The following is a 26301-nucleotide window of genomic DNA, read 5'->3' as shown; positions in this document are numbered from 1 at the left end:
AAAGGGAACACGTAGTTACTGCGAGACCTGAGCCTGAAGTGTCAGTGCCAGCAACGGTCTGCTGTGAACATGGGGAAGTTGCAACTTCCATGTTCCTCAGATCCTGTATCAGGAAACAAGAATAACAATTACCTCATGCTGTTGTGTTTTCTGTTTCAGTGATGTTTGTAAAAACATCCTTAGATCTTCAGAGAGTGCTATTTCTCTAGTAGATACTGTATAATTCTGCAAGCTCCTTCATACTTAAGCTCTGTGCCTGTTTTGTTGAAATAGTTTTAAGTTTCCTGAAAGCAGCCTGTCCTTTGCTTTCTTGAAGCTTTTTTTGTTCTGGCAGGTGACTTGCAAAAAATAACACTGCCTTTACAGTAATCCCAAATTAATTCCTTTCCTTCCCAAATGTTCGTAAGTTATTTGCCAGTTCATAGAGATCAGAAAAGATTGCCTGCATTTACTAGGGTCCTAGGTATATTTTGGCAGCATATATAGCAGCTTTTATTTAGTCTTTTATTGGTTATATAGTTGAATAAGAAACATTATTTGGAGGTAGAAAACCGACAGAAATGTAACATAACCATAGGCAGCTGCTCCCTGCATGCAAGAACTGGTTTCTGACACTGTATGTTTAGCACTTTGGCTCATCTGCTTTCTCCATGGGTGGACCTCTGCTTGTCTCAGCAGTACCTCCAATTTCTTTCTTTCTTGAACCTCAGACTAAGCAGGTTTGCAGTGTATCACCAAATTTACTTAAACTTCATCTAAGTTTAAACCTTATGTAATATCTTTCTTACTACACCAGAGTACTTAAGCAAGTGCATAATTTTAAACAAATACGTAGTCTCATTGACATAAAGACAGTTTAATTACATTTTAGTTTCATTTTATCAGTTGCAATCCTTATATAAAGTTACACACCTCCCTAAACTTTTTACTAAGCAAAGATTTTAGTATTACCATTTTCAAATAATTGACTTCATCCAAGTTCAGGTTATGTTTTATACAAGTGCATTTAACAGCTTTCCTCAGGCTTTTGCTTTAGAAGTTTCTGTAATAGGACTATACTGTATTCATTTCCACGAAGTTCAATAACATAAAATTGAGATTCATATGGGGCTTAGGGAATCTTTAGTACTCCCCTGGGAAAAGCACCCTCTTCTATCAGTTAGAATCACCTGGAATTTGTGGGGTAGCCATATGCAACATTATTGAGGATTTGTAGAAAGTCAACATAAATTAATACAAATATTTACTGGAGGAAAAAAGGTGTGACTAACTTGTTTTTCTCTCTGAAAAACTAGATGCCATAAGTGTAGGACAGGCTAATGTGTGAGTATATACAAAATCTTCAGGTTTTACAGATGACTTCCAGTAAACAAAATATGGTATTTCAAGGTACTATAAACTAAAACAGTTAAGTGGCTAGACTATGGGGATAAGCACACATTAAAAGATGTTTAAGAAGTTTAACTTGGGTACACAGCAGGCCAGGAAAGACAGAGACTAAAAAATGTAATCATGGTCATAACAGCATTAGCCGAGTCCCTGGCAGTGGACAGTGTTGCTTGATACTAATGGTTTATTGGCCAGATCTTTATGCTTTCTCATTTCTTGAAATTTTCTTGCACTATTAAGGCCAGTTTTCTGATACCTTCTTCACATGGATGTATTTTTTAAAATGTGGCTGTTTTTTTAGATCACAGGACTGTTGGTGTAGGAAGTTAATAACGTAATTTACCATAAATGTATGCTGTGTCAGTGTAAGAGAATTGTGAGCTAACCTGTTTGAAATTAGGAGGTATTACTGGGATAAAAACAAGATCAATAACAGTCTCTATTAGGAAGAGTGAAACCTAGTATTGTAATTTATCCAGCACTGATATTGTACAGCTGGGATAATGTTCTAAATTGCATGTATGTAGACCCTTCAGAGCCACCCAGGGTGAGGTGTGTTCCCTGTTAATTAGGACAATGGTACAATGAAATCCTGATGGGAGTCCTTGAAAAGAACTACAATGAAAGGGATAATAGGACTTCTTTTTGCAGGACAAAGGAGCAGGTAGATTTTATTAGTAACGTACAATAACTCTCATTCCATCACCACCCCCACTCCTTTTTTCAGCTATACTTTAACTGGACAAGCAGGAAACTTGATTGAGTAAGTAGTTACTGCCCTGGAAATTGCACATAGATTATTTAACAAGGGTATGAAAATTGAAACAAAAGCACCTTCCATCTTTTAACAATGCCTGCGGCTCAGCTTCTCTTTGAAATGCTCTGCCATGCAGCAGAACTGCAGTACTTGGGCAGTAAATTTCATCTAGATTCTGTGGAGCCTAGCAGGCTGTCAGAAACCAGAAACAGACACTAAATTATGTTGAAATACATTTCAAGTACATTTTCTACTTTTGTTTTGGATTTTCTAGCTCCATAGTCTAGAAACTTAGATGTCTAAAGCAAGTGAGAGCTACCCTAAAGGTAACTGAAGTGATGCAAAACCAATTCTGAGTGTGATTCTGTTTCGGCTGCTGTATATTTAAGGTATTATAGAACTTACTAATATTAGGTTATTAAGAAAGGTACATTGTGTAGGTAAGGTTTTTAATCATACATGGCTCAGTGCTACTGTGTCTTACTGCCTGAATAATGGCTGGTCATATGTAGACATCACAGACAGTAGTGCAGCCCTATGGTTCCTCTCAAGTAGGAGAGCTAATAAATGAGGTAAAGAAGAGAGGGGCAGATGGAAGTTGTTACTAGGAAAATTCCTTATAGGAAGGTTGGGTAACTGGGATTCATGTTTTCCCGATCAGCATTACTCTAAATTATTCTAACAAAATTTTATTGGACTCCTTTCCGTGCGGCAGCCCTGCTGCATCTGAGCTGGATGCAGCTTGTTTGAGGGCTCACGGTTACCTCCGTGGGACACAGCACTACTCACATCATATGCGGCCCCTACCCTTAACAGGAGCCCCACTGTGGGTAAAGATGATTATTTTGGACAATCTTACAGGTATTTAGAAACAGATACTTCCTTTTGTTTTCATAGAGTTTCCTCAATAGATTTCCACAGGAAAAGAGGGAAATCTGTATGAAAAACAGGAAGCAGTTCTCAGAAGTTCTCTGTAACATAGCACTAGGAGGAAGACTTAAAATAAATGCAGTTATTTGAAATGGTAGGTGATACCAGTTGTATTACCTTACTGTAAAAACAATGATTAAATTTAACATCATAGGGCTATAGTAGAATTAAAAACCTTAGGTATTTATAAAAATATATTTAGCCTTTCATTTTAGTTGACAGTAGGTGACCAATATTTAAACTTCTGCAATGAGGTTTTTACACCATATTTTCTATTTCCACTTCATTGCCCTGGGCAACTCTTCTGGAAAACTTCTCATCTGCCTCAGCCTTGGATAAGATCCCAAACCTTCTAATGCTGATCCATTCCTTTTACATCCAATAAAAGGCGTAATCTTTTCCCTCGGCTTTTTGACATTCTACAATACGGTTTCAAATCCTGAGATTTCTGTATTAGAAGGAAGACAGGTTAGGATAAAATTTGACATGCAGGAATACTTGTTAATGAAAACCTTCTAGAAATTTCACATCGAAGTTCCTTTCTGATCCATCTTCAAACTCCCATGAAGTTCCCAATGTCATGGAGAAGCTGTTCTAACTTTCACTGTGAGCACCGAAAAGGGAGGGGGAAGTTCGTAATTTTCCACCTTAAAAGCAAGTATAGTCACACTAGAAAAATGTTCCAGTTGATTGCTGGATGGATTAGGAAGCTTGTTAGTCTATGTAGTCTGAGGAAGGTGGAGGTGGCCCATTAGAAAATAGCATGTGGGGTGACAATTTTTGAGGAAGAAACCCTTAAATTTTTAAATCCTTGAGAGGAAATTTGAGCTTAATTTTACTGTCACCTTCTGTATTTAATAAAGACAAACATCAGGAAGAAGATGGATTTGGTCTTCACAGTATGTTGTTTGTATTTGAGAATGTTAGGGATAGTATATTCTGGGCTCATTTCTAATACAGAAATGGGTAAAAAAAATGAAAGCAGAATATTTTCATGAGCTTTACTGCTAGATTTTTAGTAATTAGCAACTTTATGTTTCAAGAGATATATGAAATAAAAGTTCAAAATCCTCACAATCCAAAAGCATGTAAAACAAAACCCCTTTTATCCATACCACTTGGCTGGCAATGCTGCTGTTTTAATTTTTAAAGCTATATTAGCTACATACCAGAATTTCATGGAAACATTTCAGGCATGGCATATTCTACTTTTTAAAGTTTCCATTAGAGCAAGTGTAAAAGGCTTTGTAGATCTGAAATAGTCCCACTGAAATCAGAGCAGAAACAGGACTGATATGCTGCAGTGTTTCAGGGTTTCTTTCAGCTTAGTCCCAGAATAAAGCCTGATGGGTGGTTTTTTTGTTGCTTGAGTTAAAACTATTGAACAGACTGGTGTTTGTCTATATATCTCACACAGATTCTAAAGACACTGTTTCATCTGAGATGACAGACTAAAAAATACCACAGTAGTAGGTCTTTGTAGTGAATGTAGATTTTTCTTGGTTTTGTTTTCTGTAGATACTTTAAACAACTAAATGGTGGGGGGAGGGGGGGGGAATCAATACAGTCTGTCCAAAGTGCAACACTGTTTTATCATCAAGCCTGAAATTTATCGGTAGAGACCCCTTCTTCCGCCAACCCATTAGTTATGGTTCTTAAAATGATCTTGATTGTACTTATTACTTGAAAGGACTAGCAACAATCTTTCATTACTTGATCGTTTGCCACTCTGCAGTGTGCCATGTTGTTCACTAACTGAGAGAGACTCTAATAATCCTCTATGAGTGAATTTTAATACAGTGTAGTGATTAGGCTGGTAATAACAGCTAAAGGTAGGATTTAACATGCTCTGCCTGCAGTTTTGATTGTAAATTCCTTGAAATAGGGCATGAATACATTAAACGTCATGTATCTGGAGAGCCATTAAAAAAAAAGATGCTGGCAGTAAACTAAGCCAGCTGTACATTTATGTCCTCAAAGGATTAATGACAGCATCCCATGAGCATGCAGAAGTCTGGTTTGCATTAGCAAAGGCTCACTGAATTGCATTCATCCTGGCCAGAACTGGGATATTTAGGATAAATACTGCTTATTTTTAGGTCCCCATCCTACTGGGAATAGAAATGACCTTAGTTTCAGATGTAAGGGTCACTATTAATGCTTATTTGAGAAGTGACAGGCTCCAGATTTGATGAAGGGTCTAAGCTGGTAAAAAAACCAACTGGTGCATAAATTTCATTTTCTAGCAGAAGCATTTGTTTAAAATGCCAGATTGTTCCCAGATCTCTAGTTAAAACCCAAACACATCATCAGTAACAGAAAGAAAGGTTATATCACATACAGATCTATTTTAGATGTCTTTAAAACCACATCATGTGCAACTGCCTCAAGCAGCCTTCGGGTGTCTTTACTGGTGATGACAGAGACTATCTTGTGGTGAGATTTCTGGCAGCTGCTTTAAAAATTGTTGTTTAAATACACTTATCAGAATAATGGAAATTTAGGCTCTTGGGTCCATAACAGTGTAGGAGAGACATGACGGCATGCATACAAGTTCCCAGTAGCCCTGAAGACCACTGTTTACCTCAGTTCTTAGAAAGGCCATTCAGGATCAAAGGTTACTTCAGAGTGTATCATTACTGTTTAGTAAAGGGCTTAGCAAAATCTTGACCTATGGCAGAACTTCAATGCTTGCCTTTATTTCAAAAGAGTTTCTTATATGCAGCCTTTTAAACAGGTTCAGGCAATTTGGTTCTGTGGAAATGTTTCAACTGTGGTATCTTCCAACTTAGACTGTGCAAGATTCTAGGAAATGGTTTTTTCTGGCCATGTGCAATTTGACATTGACAGTCTACTTTTATTCAGTTGTATGTACATTATAACTTTCCTGTTGCAAATGATACCTACTTGTAGGAGTGATAGCTGGGCTGTTAAAACAAGAGCTGCTTGTTTTAATGTGTGTGCTTTGTGCACATTGCACTGTTGATTGTGACTAACCCACGTTTATAAACGGAGACAATTAGAATATTGTTCACTGTATCTTACCTTCCCAGTACATATCTAGTAACTCAGCAGAGCCATGCCCATCACATTTGAAACTTGGGGGTCTGTTACTTCTGCAACTAACTGTATTTGTTTTCAAAACCTCGGAAGAGAGTCTACAGTGACACTGTTGCTCACGAAATAATGAGGTTGTGCCAGCTCGTTCCAGTCTGAGGGCTGCTGGTGTGGACAGGATTTATGTGACTTACTCATGCTAACATCAGTGTAACTTCCTTGATAACTCAAAGGGGGAACTGATACCTCTGTGCTTAGGAAATTGTAATTGAATTCTACTGCTGTCATACTCTTTTGGCTCAAAACCTGGGAGATCAAATAGGGTTTTATCTCCATTCTGCTAGTGCTATACTTCAAAGAAATGTCTTGGTTTCCTGTATTTCACATCGCCTATGTTAAAAAAAAAATTAAAAAAAAAAAAAAAAAAAATGGTTAGCCTAAGTTGCAGAAGGACTGAGGATTTTCCTGTACAATTCTAAACCGAGACATGACTGTAATGTGATGTGACCACTCCCTAAACTTGTACATTTAGAGTATTCGTGAACACATTCAAAGCAAATGTGTCCTTGTTTGTCTGCCCACTGTCCTATCCCTTAAGCAGATACAAGCTTGTGTGACAGTTAAAATGAGTGATCAAATGTTTACAGAGAACCTCAGAATGATGTGACATTCACCTTGGTCTGGTTTTTATTTAATTCTAAAACAGCAAAGACAGTTTTCTGAAGGACTGATATGAGTTTTAGAAGTGACTTGAAGCAGAGGTTGTTTATAAAGTTGAATGAGGACCCAAGTATTATTGGGATATTCAGTTGCTCCTGTAATAAAAATGGCAATCAAATTTCTGTACCTTCTTAAACAGAGATAAACCCACAAGTTGGAGCTTCATCATGTAGAACCCATATCTGGTATCATGAAAATGATATCAGTGGCTTGATTTAAGCTGCTCAGAGCCCGATTTGAGTACGATTCCTGATGTTACATCACCGTTCCATATAATAACATTTTGTTTGGATTTCTCTAATTTGTAAGGCTTAAAGAATGTATTGATCACTAAAAGGTTATAAGAAGGTAAGAACTTAGGAACAACCACACTACACTTAGAGTTTCATCTTGTCCACTGTCCTGTCTCTGACAGGGAGCTCTAGCGGATTCTTCAAAAAAGAAATGCAGGCACAGAGCAGGTCTAGAGCAATATTTTCCCAGGTTCCAATAATCAGCATTTTGAAACTTACACAGATTGTGCATATGGACCTCTGTGATGTTTTAATGGACAATATAAAAGCTTATCCTTATAGACATGTAAAAGCTTATCTGAGTATTTAAAGTTTCACAATTTCACAGAACCGTATCATTAATTTTGACAGTGTTATTCCTCCCCATTGAGAATGATATTGTTGTGGTTAAATTGTGCGGAGTGCCCATTTGCTCTCAATGTTGGCTCTCTTCGCGCACTGAAAAGCGAGCCTGGTGTGGGTTAGAGCCTATTACCTTAAGGGACTCCACAGCAGTAGGCAAACAGTTGACAGTAATTCATGCTGAGTAGACAGACCACCTCCACTTCTTGCAGTATAATAAAACCAGACTATGCTGATGTACAGTGCATTGGAAGGCCCCGAAGGTCTCATAGAGGATTTAAGAAAGAAATCACATTTACTATTCCTGAGCTCTGTCTATTGCTATGGTCTCACTGAATTGGAAAGACTGCATCTGAGCAGACAAAGTTTTGCTTGCAGAACGGCCTTTTTTTCCAAGGGTGGGATTAGTTGACAGGTTTCTATGAGGCAAATTGGATTTTGAACTATAGTTATAGTGCTGCCCTGTTCAGTGCTGCTCTTGTTATTGACTTCTCACATCACTACATTATTACAGAACACATAAGCTGAAAAATTTTAAGACATTTGTGAGATGCCAGTGTTTACAAAACTAATGAATTCTCCTTGTAGAATAGAATAGTTCAGTTAGAAAGGACCTACAGCAATTGTCTAGTCCAAGTGTAACTCTTCTAAATTATTGTTCGCTTTTTAAATTGTCTGCATTTGATATTCATGATGGAGTTCTCTAGAATTCATAGCATGCAGTCTTTTCCAAGACATACAATGACATGACTAGACTTTAAATGAGATTTTTCTTCATAATCTAAAGAGGTAATTTCATCATGCTCCTTTATCACATATACATTTATCTAGAACTAAAATATTCAGGATACGGCCTGTATTTTATATCTTTGGTTCTGGCAAGTATGCAGTAACCTATAATAATAGATTTCTGAAATAACAAACATTAACGTCAGAGTTAAAAATATACATAAGTCCTTGGCCACATTTGCACAGAACAAAGTAGTAAGATCTATTACACAAAGTTACCTTCTCTTCTTACCGTTTAAAACAGAATAGTTATTATTCTGGTGACATGAATTATTACAATGGTTGAAATAAGTCTAATAGTACAGCTTGAGTGGCCACAGTATATTTATTAATAAAAGCCTACTGCTATGGGAGCAGCGGTACTATTTAAAATCAAATTCTTTGTATTCCTAAGCAATGCTGTTGGTCTGTTTGGAAGGACTGCTTCGCTGATGAATATTAAGTGAATAGTGCACGTGGTCTAAATGTGTGCCATATATTTAGTAATTTATTTCATGTAATCTACTTAAGCTTTGTGTTTTACAGGGCTGCTATCTCAGTCTGATTCTCTTCCATTTGTATAGTCAGGCTACTCTTATACCTTGGCAGAGGTTTTAATGGAAGAGAGGATTCCCCATTAATACATTTTAGAACCTCCTCATTCCTTTTTTTCAATGAGATAGAATGTTGTATTACTGTCTCAGGACTACCTGGACTAGAAATGAGAAAAATCCCTCTTTCCAGGGTTATAGAACACCATTTTCTCCCCGTGACAGCCCCAACAGACTGTGAGAAACCAAGTCAGACATGCATTTATGGGCAAATAATAGGCGAGGCACTTGCATATGCATGGTGAATGTAAGGTATCACACAGCCCTCTAAATTATTGAACAGAATCTTTAATATTGCAATATATATGCACATATCCAGCAACATGGAGTGAAGTGAGAAAATGTGAACAGAGAAATACCAACATATGTCCACAACAGACAGCTGCAAACAGCATGAAGGCCAAATAAATGTTAAGGTTAAAGTACATATTTTATATCTGATAAACATACAGCATTTTGAAATGCTCTGCATGCCCCCAGATCTTAGCCTGTGTGATAACCACTGGGCCAACACTCTTACAAATGATCTTTTTCAATTATGTAAGAAAATATTTGCTGTGCCAGCATGTCAGAAACTCTAAACCCAGCTTTTCAGATTAAATTTTGCTGTAGGCATGGACGGATAAAAAGGATCTTTGCAATATTGGTATGGCTGTCTCCTACACAAAAACTGATATCTACATTGAATAGTATGAGTTGGTTTCCAGCTCAGCAGGGAACTTCTTTGATTTGAATGGAAATGAATTAAGTAATTTGAGACTGGACAATAGGCATCCACCAAGCAGAGTCTAGAATGTGAAAGCATGACCTAAAGGCAGAGACTTGTGCAGGGTTTTGTCACACTAGGTTTTGGTTGGACTCTTCAGCTATCTAATCCTGTATCCTACTCATTATGTTCCACAAGCAGATGCTTATGTGGGGTGTGCAAGAAATCCTGTGATAGGTTGTTAACAGGGGAAAGTTTCATCTAAAGCTAGGAGTCAGAGTTTGGCGCTCACACTGAAATAAAGGGTTCAGATATTTTTCCAAAATTCTAGCTAATATTTATCACACTAACTCGGGAATTCTTCTTACCAGAGTAATAGTTCATCCATTTTAAATCCTGTTAATATCCAGGTATCAGTGATATTTTATAGCAACAGTACTTCACCACCTTTCACTTAGATGCACAAAGAATTAAACAGCATTTGTAAGCTTGTAGTTCATCTTTTCCTGTCTTAAAGGTACTTGTAGAATCATTAACTAACATGGGTAATAGCTGCCTTCTTCTGTGGTCATTATAATCTTAACTTTTTAGATAGGGAAACTGATGTGAAGGAAAAACGTCCATGATTCTTCCAAAGCTACTGTCTTAAGTCTGAGTCAGGGCCAAGCTTAGAGCATGGGTCCTCTTAAATTGTAGGTGTGTGAGGTAAGCTTGATTCTGAGAGCAAGAACCTAGGGTTCTTGCAAATGAAGACAGGTTATGTTACAGACACTCCTAAAATCAAACTATATTTTGTCATTTTATGTATATTAAAAGTTCCAAGAGAATAGTTATACATACATTTCCTGATATTCACATACCCTATTGCATCCTTAGTCCTTCCCTGGCCTTTTACTGCAGTATGTGTGTAGAGCTGCTTGATGACTCAGGCAGAGGTGTCATCTTTCTATTTTATACCTGCTAAGGGTTTTGTGGTTTGTTTTGGTTTGTTTTTAAAGCGGTGTTTTAGTTGCTTTCTTAATCCATGTAACCTTTCATCAAGCTAACCATCTTGCAAGAAGGTACTCCACAGCTTGCTTTACCTGCTGTGTAAGAACCACTTTTTTTGTCTGCTTTGAACCTGTCTCCTGCTTTCATGTGATGAGTCATAGTCCTCGCATTGGAAGAGACTGAACAATTCTTTTGTATTCATCTGCTGATCTCGATGAAAATTTTATAGCCCTTTTTTGCATCTTTCCTCAGCGTTCTCTTCTCCACATCTACAAATGGCTAAAATAGTTTTCATGCCTTTTTTTCCACACTTGTTTCCTTTTCTGTGCCTTTTCCAGTTTTATTTTGGTTTAGGTGGAAGGATCATAATATCATTTTTCTGACACAGGTGTTCTCTTAATGTGCATAATTGTTTTCTTTGTATTGTTCTCTATTCCTTTCCTAATAAATGTTAGTATTATATTTGCTTTTCTCACTGCAACTCAGCAACTGAACAGATACATTGCAAGTTATATAGCTCAAAGATATAATTCATGAGCAGTTATAGTAAGCTCAGAGTCCACCACTGTGTGTGTTCCACTGAAGCTGGAACTGTTGTTTGGGGTTTGTTTTTGTTTTCCTCCAAAGTGCATCAGTTTTCATTAACATGGTAAATATTACCTGCCATCATCCAGTCACTCAGTATCCTAAGATTATTCTGTGATTCTTCACAGCTGATCCTGGTTTTTAACATCTAATTAAGTAATTTTTTAATTTTTATTTTCATTATTATTTTCTTTAAAAATGAAATTATACTCACATTATTGTAGCTTTCCTTACCATGTGATATAAAGCATATTTCTCCAACTAAAACACAGACCAAACAAAGCATGTTTTCAGGTACTAACCAAGGCAGACTACCAATCATGGTTAGCATTAGGATAAAACTGAAGTTTCATATCCAGCTCCCCCTCAGTCAGTGGATATTCCGATCTGAATCCAAGCTTTGTGATTCAAATGCACTTTTAGTTGAGACATGAATTAAATTACTGAGGTGGAACTTTACTGCTTTTGATTCCAGAGATTAATTCAGACTCATCTCTGAACTATGGTATCTTCTGCAGTGGTTTTAATGAGATAGTAACATCTTGATATATCATGGTTTTTAATGTGTGACAAGGTACCCTTTTTAAACACAAATTAATCTTTTAAAAATATAAAATCTATAATGCATATCATCCACTAAGTACATTAACAATGCATGCAGTATGCATTTGTTTAATCGAGTATGAAAAAAAGCCCTTTAAACTTAAGGATGCACAATCTAAGCCACATAAACTTTTTTTACACCTGTTTTATAGCACTCACCTCTGATCTGGCACTTTGTATATTATATTCTAGGCCAGATCATGGTTTCACAGTTTCATTTATAAAGCAATGGAAAAAAATCTAGCATTTTCGTAAGCATGGAAAAGAAGCATACGTTCCTAGGGTCCTGGGAGGATTTTTGTCTTTGAAAAGTTGCTTTAATTTAGAGCTTGGTTAAAACACAAAACAAACATTCAAAAGCACTGGTTTGCTTAACTTCACCAAAAATAATAAACACCTGAAAGTGAACTCAGGCCTCTGCATGTTGAATTGATGGATAATTCAATTAAAAGCCTGCTTTTAAAAACAATACAGTACATGGTTTTCTTTCCATATTTCAACAGCTCTCCCAGTTCACATTCATCTCGCCTATTGTGAGCTGTTATACCATTCTCCCTCCAACACAGAACTTAATTAAAATTGGCCATTCTTGTTGCCAGTATTAAAACTTTATTTTGAACCAGTGCTCTGACCCTTTCTGAAGCCTGACTGATGATAGATCAGATCTTTGTTAGACTGGTCATCCTACTAATCCTATTCCCTTTGACCAAAGATAAATATCTACACATTACAGTTCATTTTATGCATGCAGGAACCTTACAGGCTGTGTTTATAGATGCAAAAGGAAGGGGGTCTGTCTTCCCACCATGGCTGTTCAAGCGCCAGCCTCTGTTGTAATGAAATCAAGGAAACCAACAGCTGAGTGTTGTCTGCTGCCTTCGGATGGGCCCCCTTTTTACTGCTCTCAACAGCCTCTTGTTTTGTTTTGTACAGACTATGCAGTTTCATCATTCATTCTGACTGTTTGATTTAGGCTTCCATTCCCTGGGTCAAAAAAAGGCTGGCAAGGGAGGAAGGATGAAAGAAGGTGACGTTTTGACAGCTCCTTTTTCACGGTAATGAGCAGAACTGCTCTTTCTTTCCCCGCTCCTGTTCACTGTGGCCTTTTCTTTCTTTATAGAGCCACATGAAGAGAAGAAATTGCCAGTTAGGCTCTGCCTTCCAGGGGCTGACTAGATAAACTGGAGGGCTCAGGGTGTCTTTTGTGGGCTCTGCCTATGGAGTCATTGCTTTGTTTAGGGGTTATTTTCTGTTTGTTTCCTGTATATAATGACAGGTAAATGCAGATCAATAGAATTTAAGTTTCGACTTGAGTACGTGAGGCAGCAAAGCATCAATTACTTCCTGGTGACTTCTGTACTGTGCATCACGCATGTTCACGAAACAGAGCTCCATTATTTTAGCTAGTCCATGGGACCCTGCCACAGAAAAGCTCACTCTGCTTGGAAGAGGAAGAAATAACTGCTACCTTTCCAGCATTAATAATCTTCTGTTCTAAAAAGAACATCATTTAATAAAGAGGTAATTTAGATTACAAGTAACCTGTATCCTAACTAGAAGAAAAGACTTGTTGGATGCAAGACAGTGCTGTTTGCAGGGGCAGAGCATTAACTGAGAAGGCTGTAGAACTGCAATTTAAGTATAAATGACTTCTAGTACTTCACAACAAGTGCCAAGCCTTAGGGATTGACAGTTTCTCTGATTTATATAAAGTACAGGTCTAAACACCTCAAAACTCTCAGGATTTTAGATCCTTAATCATGATTATTTGATGTGAATTCAGAGCTTAGATCACTCATATACTGCATAGTATTTACCTAAAAAGCTTTACATTTATTTACTTTTTAAAATTTCCTATTTTTAAATGCATTTGAAGCATCATTCAGAAAGTCTAAATCATGATGAACAAAAAACCCCAAACCAAAGAGACCAAAGCACGTAGGTAACAACAGGAGAGGGAGAAAAGTAGTGAGTGTAAGACTGACAGCACGAGAATAGACCCAGTATATAATTCTGCTGTATAAAGATTAATCATAACTTTTCTGAAAGATACCAAGACCCTGGCTACACTGAAAGGTCCTTCATTCAAAGTCAGTGCATTTACCCAGGAATATCCTGCCAGTGGTGGTAATATTTCACTGCCAGAAGACTTCTCTTTCTGCAAAACCAGTCACATCACAGCCGGGGCTCCAGCAGTCCAGAGACACAGTCTTTCTGACAATATAAGCTAAGAGCATTCTTATTTTTGGTTTTCTTATTCTTTTTCCTCTGCTGAAGGAACTGTCCCTGGGGACTGTGGACAGTATTGGAAATTAAGCAGAGCTATTTACATTCATTAATGGAAACACAGATCTTTCAGACTAAGGATCAGCGTCTCTCCTAACTTTTGCTTATAGCAGTTCAAATGTTTTCTTTTTTTTGTTTGGTTGAATTAGGAAGCTGAGGAAAAAATGTTTTGCATCTAAGGAAACTGCTTCTTCAACATGAAATGAAATATTTCATTTGGGTTTCATTTCTTTTTTTGTGTCTTAAAATGGTATTTTGAAATTTGATTTAGCTATACTGATTTAATGTCATTCAGATAGAAAAATCAAAACACTCCAGCAAGAAAACATCCAAATAAAAGACCACAATTTTTCTGCTTTTTTTTTTATTTTTGTCTATGTGAATTCTTGCCTGATGTAACCTAAACATGCAAGTAGTTTAAATTGCTTCCAAACTGTATTTTTGGAGGATGAACTATTCAGCCTGAGTACTTTGCCTGGGTCTAAATTAAATCGGCGCAGTTGCTGTGAGTGGTCCATCTGTTTACCTCATTCATGCCAGACCTGTCAGGCCACAAAATTAAACCACTATAAACAGTCCCCTTAACATCTCTGCATTCTGCAGCGGAGAATATCTATGAGACCTGTGCTTTCAAGGGTATGCCTATGTTGTGCAGTGTAAAATTACTTGAATTAATTCCACAGAGCTAGTGTTTGTGCTGTGCAGCTCTGCGGCACTCAAGAGACGTGGCGTGCTCAGGATGTTGTGCTGATGCAGCCCTCAGCTCCAGAGAGGGCTCGCTGGGAGTCAACACGTTAATGCACCACAAAATACAGGTGTACCCCCAGTTGCATATACACTGCTAGAAATTCACCTTTGGATATTTGCTGACACAGAAATGGGTAGCATAACCTACTTTTCTGCAGTTTTCATAAGCATTGGCTTGGCTTTGATTGCTCATATTTCTGTCTTGTGTAAATTTCTGCTAAGCAGAGTGCTACTTAGACCTACCAGCTACAGCAGTGTGAAAATACTATACTCGGAGCTCAGCTTAAACCTGACAATGTTCTGCTTTAAACTGGGCTGACCTCACCATATGCAGTTCCAGATACTTTTATGTTATGTGAACTAATGCCAAGGACATATGATGGGGTCAAGTACAGAGAATAAAGCAGAGCAGATGTGCTGTGAATACCAGATTTTTCGGTGTTATGATTAATGTGACATCACGAACCTTCCCTGAAACATTCTGCTGTGAAAAGAGACTCTTCACAAAACAAAGCACAGGGCCTGATTTTATTCTGTAGATTTACTGAAAGGTTTGGGGTCTTTCCACTGTAATCTGATTCCTAATACTTGGCAACTCTTCTTGAAATGGATGATGTGTGATGTGATGACAATTAGCACTTGAAGCTCAGGCATCCCTCAGAGAATGCTTTTTTCCACAAACAAGAAGGGACTGCAACACACAGTCAATCACAACTTCTACACCTTATTTTTCAAGTGGTCTTAAGAACAATGCTGTGAAGGCTGAAGTTACCTGTTATACAAAAGTAAATTTCTGAAGATGCGTCATGCTCAAAACTTACATTTGACATTTATTGTCCAACCATTTTTTTTCATAAAGTACATTCCTGTGTGAAATGGCACTGGTGAACTGATACAGTCAGCATCCTGTGATACACATATCTGCGATAATGATCAAGCTTGGTTCCAAGCTTTACATTTTCAGTCTTCGAAGTTAAGCTGCAGATTTGTGATCCTTTAAGGACACATATATCTATTAATTTTTATTAGAATTTGTCAGATTTTCAGATGGGCATTATGAAAAGCTATAAAAATGTATAAAAATTCCTTTTTTTTATAGATAAAGAATGATCTCTGTAAATAACAACTAAAGCCAGCCTCTCGATATATCTTACAATTTTCAGGTTGCTTGACTTGAGGACACAGATAGGTTCCACATCTGGAATTGTAAAAATATTGCTTCTCTGCAACGGATTGAAGCAAGTACTTTGACCAGCTCATCCTTCCGCCCTCCTTCCTCCTCCCTCAAAATCTCAGTCTGAGTTTCCAGTTTGGGATTATCTCAGAACATGAAGCTTTAAATCAGATGCATTTAATCAAAGTTCTCCTTATAGTGCTGGGCATTCTTTTCTAGCTTTTTTTTCTAGTTTGAGGGCAGCATTTTTCTTAGGTTGTGACTGCAATTTTTCTTAGGTTGTTTCAGTTGGTACAGTTCTGAATAGTTGAGATTCAGATTGCCAGGCAAATCCAGCAAATATAGGAAAATATGCTGAGTATCACAAAGAGAATACCCTAAGCCAAGCACTAGAGAGGCAAATATCAGTCTGGATTTTAATCATTCTGCTAAGCAGGCAGACAAGATGCTGATAAAGTTGAAAAAATGTACTGGAGAATGAAGGGAAAAGTACAGTAAACATGGCCAGTGACTCAACAGGAATTCTGACTACTGTGAGAAGACAGATAAAAAACAAACTCCAGCAAATATTTGCAGAACTGCTAAATAACTGTCTCGTGTCATTGAAAACACAGAAATTGCCTATATTTTATTTCCTAAGATCAGTGACATTTCTTAGCTCATCCCCCAACCTGCTTAGAGTCTACGCACTTTTAAATACACATTGACTATCTACCTTTATGTAAGTATCCCTGGCAGTGTCCTAAGTAACATGATGGTATTTAAAATAAATTGATCTTGCCTGTGCTATCCTAAGGATGGGGTTTAAGAACTTAGTTCGCCTGTGGGTTTGCATTATGGCAAGTTCCCAGTGAAGTCATGGAGTGAACTAATTTTACTTTCTAGATATTTTCCCAGGACTCCAGATAATTTAGTATTTATATTACATAGAGGAGCTTTTTGAGAATTTAAGTGAATGATGAAATAGAATGGTTGCCTGTGCTTCCATTAAAAGCCTAGATTAATTTCTTCTTTGGATGGCTAACTCCAATACACATCTGGTTGAAGAAAGCTGCTGAAACAGAACATACATCTTGCAAATCAAAGGACAGGTTTGAGTGGGCTGGTCCCTCTAGCATTTCCAGATTTCATGATTCCATGCTTTTTTCTGGTGCATGTATTAAAAAGGCTTTTTGCTGAGTTTTGTTTTTTAAGCATAACATACACAAATTTCCCTTGAACTGTTCTAGAGTGACTTCACTCATCTTGTCAGATCATGTCCCTTTTGGGATGTATTCAAGAGGGAAGGCCTCCTCCCCTGCAGATCATCAATCCTTCCATATTCTGAGAGCAGACTATTTTAGCAGAACAAATTAGTTTAATATGTTTGAAAACTTGGGTTGTCAGCATTTACCTTACAAACTACCTTGTCTATTTTGTGTCCTGAAGGGAAGTGGGATGAGCAAAGAGTAAACAATCGCTTCTTACTGCTTTAGTAGAACTCCTCCTCTCCTCATCTTCATGAAGTGATTTTTCAAGTTTTAGGAAGAAAAGAAAAAATAAAATTTCTTCCCTTTTTATTCCTCCAGCAGAAGAAAAAACTTCAAAGAATGCAGAATTCTCTGCTCGTGCCTGAGTGTAGATGATCAGCAGTGTTTGATTTTCAAAGCAACTTATGTGAATTGACAGCAAAAATGACATGCGCTAAACCCACTTGGGATATGGTTGGTTGATTTGTTTTAATTTTATCTCTGGACGGGCTCAGTGGAGTCATCGAGTACTTTATACTAAATGTGTGTTTAAGTGCCTGACTGAAGCACTTGTCAATACTCTGGTCCTCTCAGGATCTCGCCCCTGGTGTTTTTACTTCAGATTTTTGTTAATATCTTTGACATCCAGGGAGGTAAACATAGAAGCCCCAAGTTTAAGCCACCAGTTACACTTTGAGGTTATATATTACTACTTTGTCTTACAAAACTGACCAGAAGTAAATTTTTAAAATACTCCTGGCTCTTCAAAGCATCTGTTAGGGAGGTTTGGCAAACTTCCATTCAGTAAAAGATTTATTGCCCAGTTATGTTCTCATTACTCCTATAAGCAAAGGAATGCTGCTAATAAATTCAACAGGTCTGATCACATGAGTCTATGAGCAGAGCACAGGGACCTGCTCATACAGAGACCTTGTAGTGAGGTGGGGAAAACTGGAGCGCTCTGGCAAGCATCCTTTCCTGCAGGTGCTCTTTTGCATAGAAGTGGCTACAAACTTGTCAGGTTTGCTTAAGAAACAACTGAGAGGCTGAGCGCCTGACTGTGTAGGCAACACCTAACGGTCCTCCTGGCTCCCCAGTGAGGTTGGTAATGAGCTGTAATACTTTGTGGCAGGAGGCTACAAACTCTTGGCTTACAGATGTGTTTTTCTTGGTAATAAATAATTGTTCTTTTTATGCAGCTCTCCTACACTGATGTTAGCTGGCTTTTAGGTCAAGAGAGATGCACAGATCCGAGTCTTGTCAAGCTGATAACTCCATTCCCAGAATAACCCCAATGCATCAAGTTTGCTGTGCTCGTTATCTGCACGCAGTGGGATCTGAAGTGTCACGATCTGTCAGATGGATGGTATCAAGGTTAATGCAATTCTAAGGTCTATAAATTGAGCACGACAGCAGTACACGGCAGTGATGCCCTATCACCAGCGAGCTAGGCCCACCAGGCAGAAGGTACCTAGGAAGCCTTTATGGCAGAAAGCAACACACTGCTAATATTTGATATAGAAAGGTGCTGTACAGGAGCTCACCCAAGTAATCCAGAGGGTTGCAGCTGAGGGCTATTTATGAGCTAGGACCATCTCTGTTTGATTTTGGTTCTTGCAATGACAGTGAGAAAGTAACTTTGTTCTGGGAGGCTTGCTTTCAAAGTGGCGTAGCCTCTGATAGGGAGTCCAGTCTTATGAAATTATTTGAAAGGGGTGGGGAAGAAGGTTTTTTCTTTATTTTAAAGTTATTTTTGTGTATGAAATTAATTTTTTATTTTTGCTGGCATAAGACAAGATAGATAATATGTTGCATAACCTAGAAAATTTGGGCAGTAAAAGGTGTTCATTTTCTTGGGGAATGAGTACAAAGCTAGAGAGGTGTGATGCAGCTTGTCAGGGCAGCCAGATGAAGGAGGGAGGTGCACGGCTGTCACTGTGGGGGACCACCAAGCTGCTGGCTGAATTTCCAGGCACTAATTCAAGGGAGAGTAGCTGCAGAAATGCTGACTGCACACCTTCTGGGGAAAAAATAATCTCTCTGGTATAGGAAGGGTTGGCATGATTCAAATTATGCACAGAAGGGCATGAGGAGACAGCTTTAAAAGGCAGCTGCGTGTGTCACATACTGTGTATGAGATGACAAAACTAACTCCTTTGGCTTGGACAATCTTTTTGTTACTGCTGACTATGGCAGGGCTTGCAGTACGCTCTAATCTCTCTGTCCCCAGGAAGGTACATGTAAATGGGGGCTGCTAAGTGACAGCTACAGTGGGTTCAACAAATGGTGTTTCCACAGAGCTGTGGGAGGAAGCCTGGGACACAGCGAAAGCACGTCTACCCCAGTGAATGGGTAGTGTCCTTATGTGTGGCATTGCTATTGTGCTCACAGTGATTTACTCCCAACACAGCAAATAAGGCAAGTCAGATGAAAAGGAGGATTTAGTGAGGAACCAGGGGAAGTCTCCCAAGAATAAACGCTGTGTAACTAAGAGCCCAGCACTGAAAAAGGCCAAAGAACTGGCTACATTTCCAATGTCAGAATTAGCATACAAGTACAAGCTTCCTTGTGGATAAATGCACTTGCATTAATTTGAATGGATTTGAAGTAAAGGTTTTGCTGTTATTATGGGAAGCAAGTATTATTAACGTTAAAAAGAACTGAAAGACTCTTCTTGCATTTGCAATAAAACTAACCTTTCTATAGAAAGAGATGCTATACATTTTCTTCGATGTCAAGTTAATGTATTTAAATTGCTCTGTACAGTTCTCTACCATATATAACAATACCTTACATTATCTCTTTGTGTGAAATAAAAATGTTCCTTTTGAAGTGTTTCAAATGACTAGTAATCTGAGTTGCTTGCTTAGTATGACTAAAGACACACAAGTAGTCTAAGCTTCGTATAATGGGAACATTCACCTGCTACTGTTAACTCCTTGAAAAACTTAAAGTTCTGTGGGTTTTTTGGCAGACTTCTATATAATATAAATTCTTACAGTCTTAAGTAGAAAAAAAAAATACCAGGTAAAAACAGAATTAGAAAATAAAATGAGATTACATCAGTTCATCTAGAACAATCTGCTTGAGTGCTCTTACAGATGAGGCTCTGCAAAGTAACATTTTATTTCACTCTCCATGAGCTCAGTTCCCTGACTGTCATCGTTCTTACTGACTGCCATCAGTCACTGCTCCCTGCCTGTTCTTGCTCTTGTCCAAGGATGTACTTATTGTCTGTGGCTCTATTCAGTCTTTTCTGTAGTCCAGCACATATACACCCATGGTCTCCAATCAAATTTTGTGCCATCCAAAATAAATTGCCAAGATGCACTTCACCTTACAACCAGCAAGGAGTTGGTATTGATGACAGTAGTCGAGCAGAAAGTTGTCCAGATTTTCTTTATTTAATGTTTAATTTTTTAAATAGAAGAACAGTTCTAGAATGCCTAACTATGAAACATGCATTATCATTCAGATTGGAAATAACCTATTATATACACCTCCTTTTGTGGATTAGTGTTTCCTTCCTAGGGTTTTTCTTTCCTCACTTAACAGAGCTGATTCTGTATCAGTTAGGAATATTTCCATATTCCTCTCCTGTTCTTGGATTACTGATTTGGATCTGTTTGGTCCATCTTGTCATATTTTACACAGTAAATGATAACCTAAGAAATTATGGAAAAGATCAGGATGCTGTCTCCTAAAAGAAAAGAAAAACTGAACCACTTCCAATATAGGATAACCTAAAGCATAACTTTTTGGAAAAATTAACACTGGTGAATTTATGAAATAAATAAATGGAGGAAATAACGCTAGAGGCCTCCATCTTCATATTTATAAGAGAATACAAGGGGATGAAACAACCCTCTCTGCATTCCATGTAAAAAGGATTCCTACTCATTAACACATATAAATGCTGATGGATAATTAAGTAATTTGGGAGACAAACCATGCATATGGGAAGCATTTTTGGTATTTTATGACCCCTTCCACTGACCTATGTAATTACTGTGCTGCTGGCTAACACAGCAACATAAAACCTCTGTGAACATCTCCATTATGAAGTCTATTTCAATTCTAAATGACCTTTCTTTTTATTTGTTACACTGGGATCAAAAAAAGCTTGTTAAATTCTGTTGTACCCTCCAATGCTATTAAAGAGAAAAAGAATCTGTGAACATTATTAAGTAATCAATTTCTAAGCCACCTACAACGTAGTATAGAGAACAGAGCCAATTTATATTTGGCAAGAACAATTCATGTCAAACCAATTTCCTTTTCTGACAGGGAAAATGGCTGAATGGCTAAAAAGAAGCAGTAGATGTGACATTTTTATTGTAGTAACATTTTTATATGTGGCATTCTTATAAACAATACTTATAAATCATAGGACTACATTAAAATGCATGGATGGTGTCACCTTGAGCTGGAGCAAAACTTACTGAAAAAAAAAAAAAAAAAAAGAGGAGTTTAGGGAATAGCTTTTAATGATTGGCTCTCAGATAAAGAGAGTACATCAAGTAGAGCTCACCAGAATCTGTCCGGGGACCTAGCCAGTATCTTCATCTAAGCCTCGAACTTTTGAAAGAGAAACTACAAATGTGCTATTGACACCAAGCTGGGGGAAATGACAGCAGTTTGGAGATTAGTCCCAATATCATCTTGAGAAACTGGAAGAGTAGTCCAAAAATGGAAAAGGTGAGCTTAGTAATAACAAATGAAAACTCCTATACCTGGGAAAATGAAATCAAGTGCACCTGTACAAAATGAGAATAACTTTCTGGGCAGCACTGCATAAAAAATGGGACTTGCATAACTTCCTAAACTCTTCCATATATTGACATTGTAAATTATGCATTTTTTTATACAATACCAATGATAAACATACAATTTCTTGTGATGTCTTTTTCCTCTGAAATGAATTTAACTCATGCTTTTCAGTAAGGAATTTCTTGAAATTTACTGTTAAAGTATCTGAGCTGACTCATTAAATTGACAGGGATTAAAAAATAAAAGACAGTACCAATTTCTAATGCTGGAGAAAGAGGACAAAAGCCTGACACATGCATCCAGCGTAGGAAGAATAGGATGTGCCCCTCAAGACAAGAAGTATCTATAAACTCTTTGGTCAACTAGGTTGCCTTACGAATCTAATAACATGACAGGGACATTTCAAATCCTGATACAGGAACCTGTGTACTCAGAAAAAGTTCATGTTTAAGTCATACAAACTTCAGTTAGCAAACATTTACCAGAGATGTTGATAGCAACTTTTTGCATTAAATTTACAGCAATAGGAGTCTATGGGCAGAAAAGGCAATTGCAATTAAGTACCCCAATTTAGGAAAACATTTAATCACTTGCAGGTACTTAAACACTTTCCTGAATAGGTGCAAGCTATGTTGCTTCCTGAATTAGGGTTTATAATTTGAGGTCATTGTTGTGATTCCAGGTCTAAATGATAGCAAGTTGGTATAAGATGAAGGTCTAGAAGTGGGAATTAGATGCCTAAAGAGCTTTGAAAATCTGAACCTAAAAGAAGAAATCATTTTCTTTACTTTATAAATATGAAAGTATAAATAGGAGCAGCGTGTAAAGCTCATAGACCAGTCTCGTTCTTGAATATGATCCTTTCTGGAAGAAACTGGACTTTAGCTGGAGTAAAATAGTGGCATACCAAGCCAGTTAACGTGAATTCTCAGGAGACATATCTGCAGTTTTAAATGCTTTCTGCAGTACACTCAAATCCCCACCCACTTCTCTCCACTGCTACCTTGCAGCATTAGTTCTTGCCAAACCTAGATCCCGCTTACATGTTCACAAACTTCTCGTGGTACTTGGAAATGGAGAAGACTGCTCACTGGAGTACTAACTTAGATACATACTGACTTGAATAACATTACAGGTAATACACTTGCCAATTGACAGTCTGAGAAATCTGCAGGATATAGCAGCTGTCCCTCCATCTCTATGCTTTGGCCAACTCATCAGCTTCCCCTCAAAATGCACTCCTAGCACTTCACCCAAACTAAGACCATGGGTTTTGGACTTCTGCACCACAGAAGATGATTCTCTATGAGCAGGAGTTTCTGCTATCTGTAGCACAAGTGTAAGCATGTAAAGTGAGTGGGACAAGCTATGATGCCAATGGCTGCATAGGGTAGAGATAGCCCTGCTAGTGTTAAGCTCTTTCATCACAGTAACACAGAGCTCTGCACTGCTTAACTTACCTATTTTCTGCCAGTTTGGGCATCTCTGTGCCACACTGTGGAATATGCGGAACTATGGCATTCCATATACTGCAGAACTGTGGAATATGACCACAGGCATGCAAGTCACAATCATCATTAAGCAGCTCTGCTGTTAAACTGTTTCAGCCAAGAGCTGTATTACAGGGACAGGGAGATAGAAGTACTTCATGGCTAACATAGAGTCAAGACCCATTAAAGGATCTTGCATGTGGAAGCTGGCCTGGTCCTGTGCTAAGTGTGTCGTGGGGCTAAAAAAAGGGTGTAGTTTCCAAACAGTCAGTCTAGCACCATTCCAGGGCTTTACACTCACTTTAGATTAGCATACAATTTTAAAATAAATATTACAGATGAAGATTATCTTACAAAGAACATATAATTTACATTTTTAAACTCACACTATTTGTTTTGATGTAACCCATAAAAGTTCCTGCTCTGCAAGGCCTAGTTGACGTTTCTTATTGTCTTTAACTAGTTCATCTCTACGTGTTTAAAGGCGATTTTTTTATCCATCATACTTTGGAAAAGCAATTCTGCAGGACAAGAACTCATCTTAAGTCTTTGGTGCTCATGCCAGGGAGAACTTGATAAACTAGACAAGTAGTGTGATCTCTCTTAGCACTAAGAGTTGTATCATTCATCCAGATATCCCTGTAAATAAATGATAGTCATCTTTGACATTATGTGCCCTCGCAGTGTTTTTAAAATCCTATAGATGTTTAAATAAATGCTTCTATCTTCTGCAACCACACAGCTATTAACATACACAATGCTTACAGAAAGATATTGGATAAAATGATTATTTTTAGTACTTCCTCACCTCATAAAACAATACAATAGCTATGATGCTACAAATAACTCGCTATGAATTCTTCTTGAAAGCAAACAGAGGAAGTATAAGTTTAGGAAGAGGCAAGGAGTTCAGAATAGACAATGTATTAAAATACTAGGTTTAGTACAGCTAGAAAAAAAAATATAAATAATAGCTTTACTTTGGGTCAGTAAAAATATAAATAAGATTTTATTCCATAGGTCAATCTGAAACTCGGGCAGAAATGCCTAGCACTTAATAACCATCAATGAGTCCAAGTTTTGTCTGAGATAAAAAGCATTACTGTGAACTGTTAAATTTGTGACCAACTTTCTGACTTTTGGAAACATATTTATTTATGCTATTACAAAAGCAGGTTTTAGTTAGATGATGTATTTTTTATTTGAGACTCCCATTATATTATTGTGTGGTTTTAGGAAAGTGTTTTAACTTTTCTCTGCTGGAGTATTCACATTCTGTCAGTGAAGAAGCAATAAAGTCACACCAGAGTTTAAAACTGCTGGCCAGAAGTTTGCCTTGTGTGTTTTTCTCCAATTCGTATGACGAGTTGAAGAGCTTTCATAAGAAATGGAGTGTCAGCCATCCGATTACAGCTGGCTTTGTACGTGTGACCTAACTAGCAGGAAATGACTAAACTGATATTAGCTAATTAAGGTGAAAAAATAAGTCTGTTGGATTCTGAAGGACTGTCAGCAGTTTCTTTTGAAGCTTTCTTGAAGAGTTACTATGTTAAGTCCTACTGCTGTGTGTTTGAGGAGTAACTTCAGCTCTCTGTAGATCAGCATCCTTATTTTAGCCTACCTTCCACTGAACGCACCCAATTCTGTTATGGCTCCCTACCAAGAAAATTGGTAAGTAGCGTCTAATTTCTCTCTGGCTATATTTTAGAAGATGTATTTGGAGACATTTAATAAGCTACAAAGAGTGATTTTTCAAGCTAACTTGTATTTGGAGACATTTAATAAGCTACAAAGAGTGATTTTTCAAGCTAACTTGTGTTCCATTGTGTTCCAATACTGTGATTTTATAGGCGTTTTTTGACAGACTCAAACTTACCTATAGTGCTGCAGTTCCGATTCTAGCTGCTGAATGTATATTTGCAGATGTGGCACTTCATTAGCTTTCACTTCTAGCTCCTTCACTTTGCTAAGACTGTTAAGGACGGCATGTCTTGCCTCTTCAACCTTCTTCCTCATTTCTGCTTGTTCCCTCTTCAGGTTACGGTTGCAGTCTTCCAGATTGACCAGAGCTTCCTGAGAACTCTTCAGCTCTCTTTCCAACTCTTGATTGAACCTAATTGCTTCTTCAATTTGCCCATCCCTGGAGCTCCGGATGAGTTCCACTTCCTTCAGGACACTTTGAAGGCACTTGGTCTGGGAGTGGTTCTGCATTAATGGTCTCTTACTCCCTATAAAACAGGTCCCCTCTTCCTTATGGTTAGCATGGCTTTTCCGCAGTCCTACCTAAAATGAGCAGGAGCAGAAAGCAGGGAGAAATTAATGTGTTTTAAAGCAGCTGACATTTTAATCAAGACTGAAAATGGCTGGATTTTGTTTTGTTGGTTTGCTGCTTTTTTTCTAATAACATATAGTTGATCAGCAACTAATAAGCTACTTACCTTTGCAAAACACAGATACAATCAATCAGCTCTGGAAAGTAGTTTTTAAATACATATCTATAAATTTAATTTTAAAACTACTCATTAAAGTGGAAAATTAGGTTATTGCACAACCTAAAGCTATTTCTGTATAGCTTTAACATCATTACTATAGTCTGTCCTCACAAGGCAAGTAGCATTCTGAAAAAAATATTTCTAGTTATGTTTTTTAAGTTGCGTTCAGTAGAAGTGAACAGAGAGCAGCTGGCGGTGTTCTGGAGCTCTAATCTTTGTCCTTCTTCCGATTCTTTCTGGGGCCTTTGGTGACTTTGTGTTTGCTTCTGACTTCCCTTCCCTTTTCAAATGAAAATGGTAAAAGTGGCTTTCACCTGCCATGCCGGAGGCTGCGAAGACGGGCAGCCAGCTAATGCCAAACG

General features: G+C 37.7%; 1 protein-coding gene across 4 annotated transcripts in view; it reads right to left on the bottom strand.

The window, feature by feature from the left end:
- The window catches only part of EFCC1 (EF-hand and coiled-coil domain containing 1), a 58850-nt gene that overhangs the window by 30941 nt on the left and 1608 nt on the right, over window positions 1-26301 (bottom strand). For all 4 annotated transcript variants that reach the window (XM_029995874.2, XM_029995872.2, XM_029995875.2 and 1 more), the window contains exon 2: window positions 25324-25730. In XM_029995874.2, coding sequence (XP_029851734.1) covers window positions 25324-25730 — 407 coding nt within the window. The remainder of the gene's footprint in view (window positions 1-25323; window positions 25731-26301) is intronic.

Source organism: Aquila chrysaetos, chromosome 20 (assembly GCF_900496995.4).
Source record: "Aquila chrysaetos chrysaetos chromosome 20, bAquChr1.4, whole genome shotgun sequence".
NCBI classification, from domain to species: domain Eukaryota; kingdom Metazoa; phylum Chordata; class Aves; order Accipitriformes; family Accipitridae; genus Aquila; species Aquila chrysaetos.
This window is presented reverse-complemented; position numbering and strand designations above follow the sequence as displayed.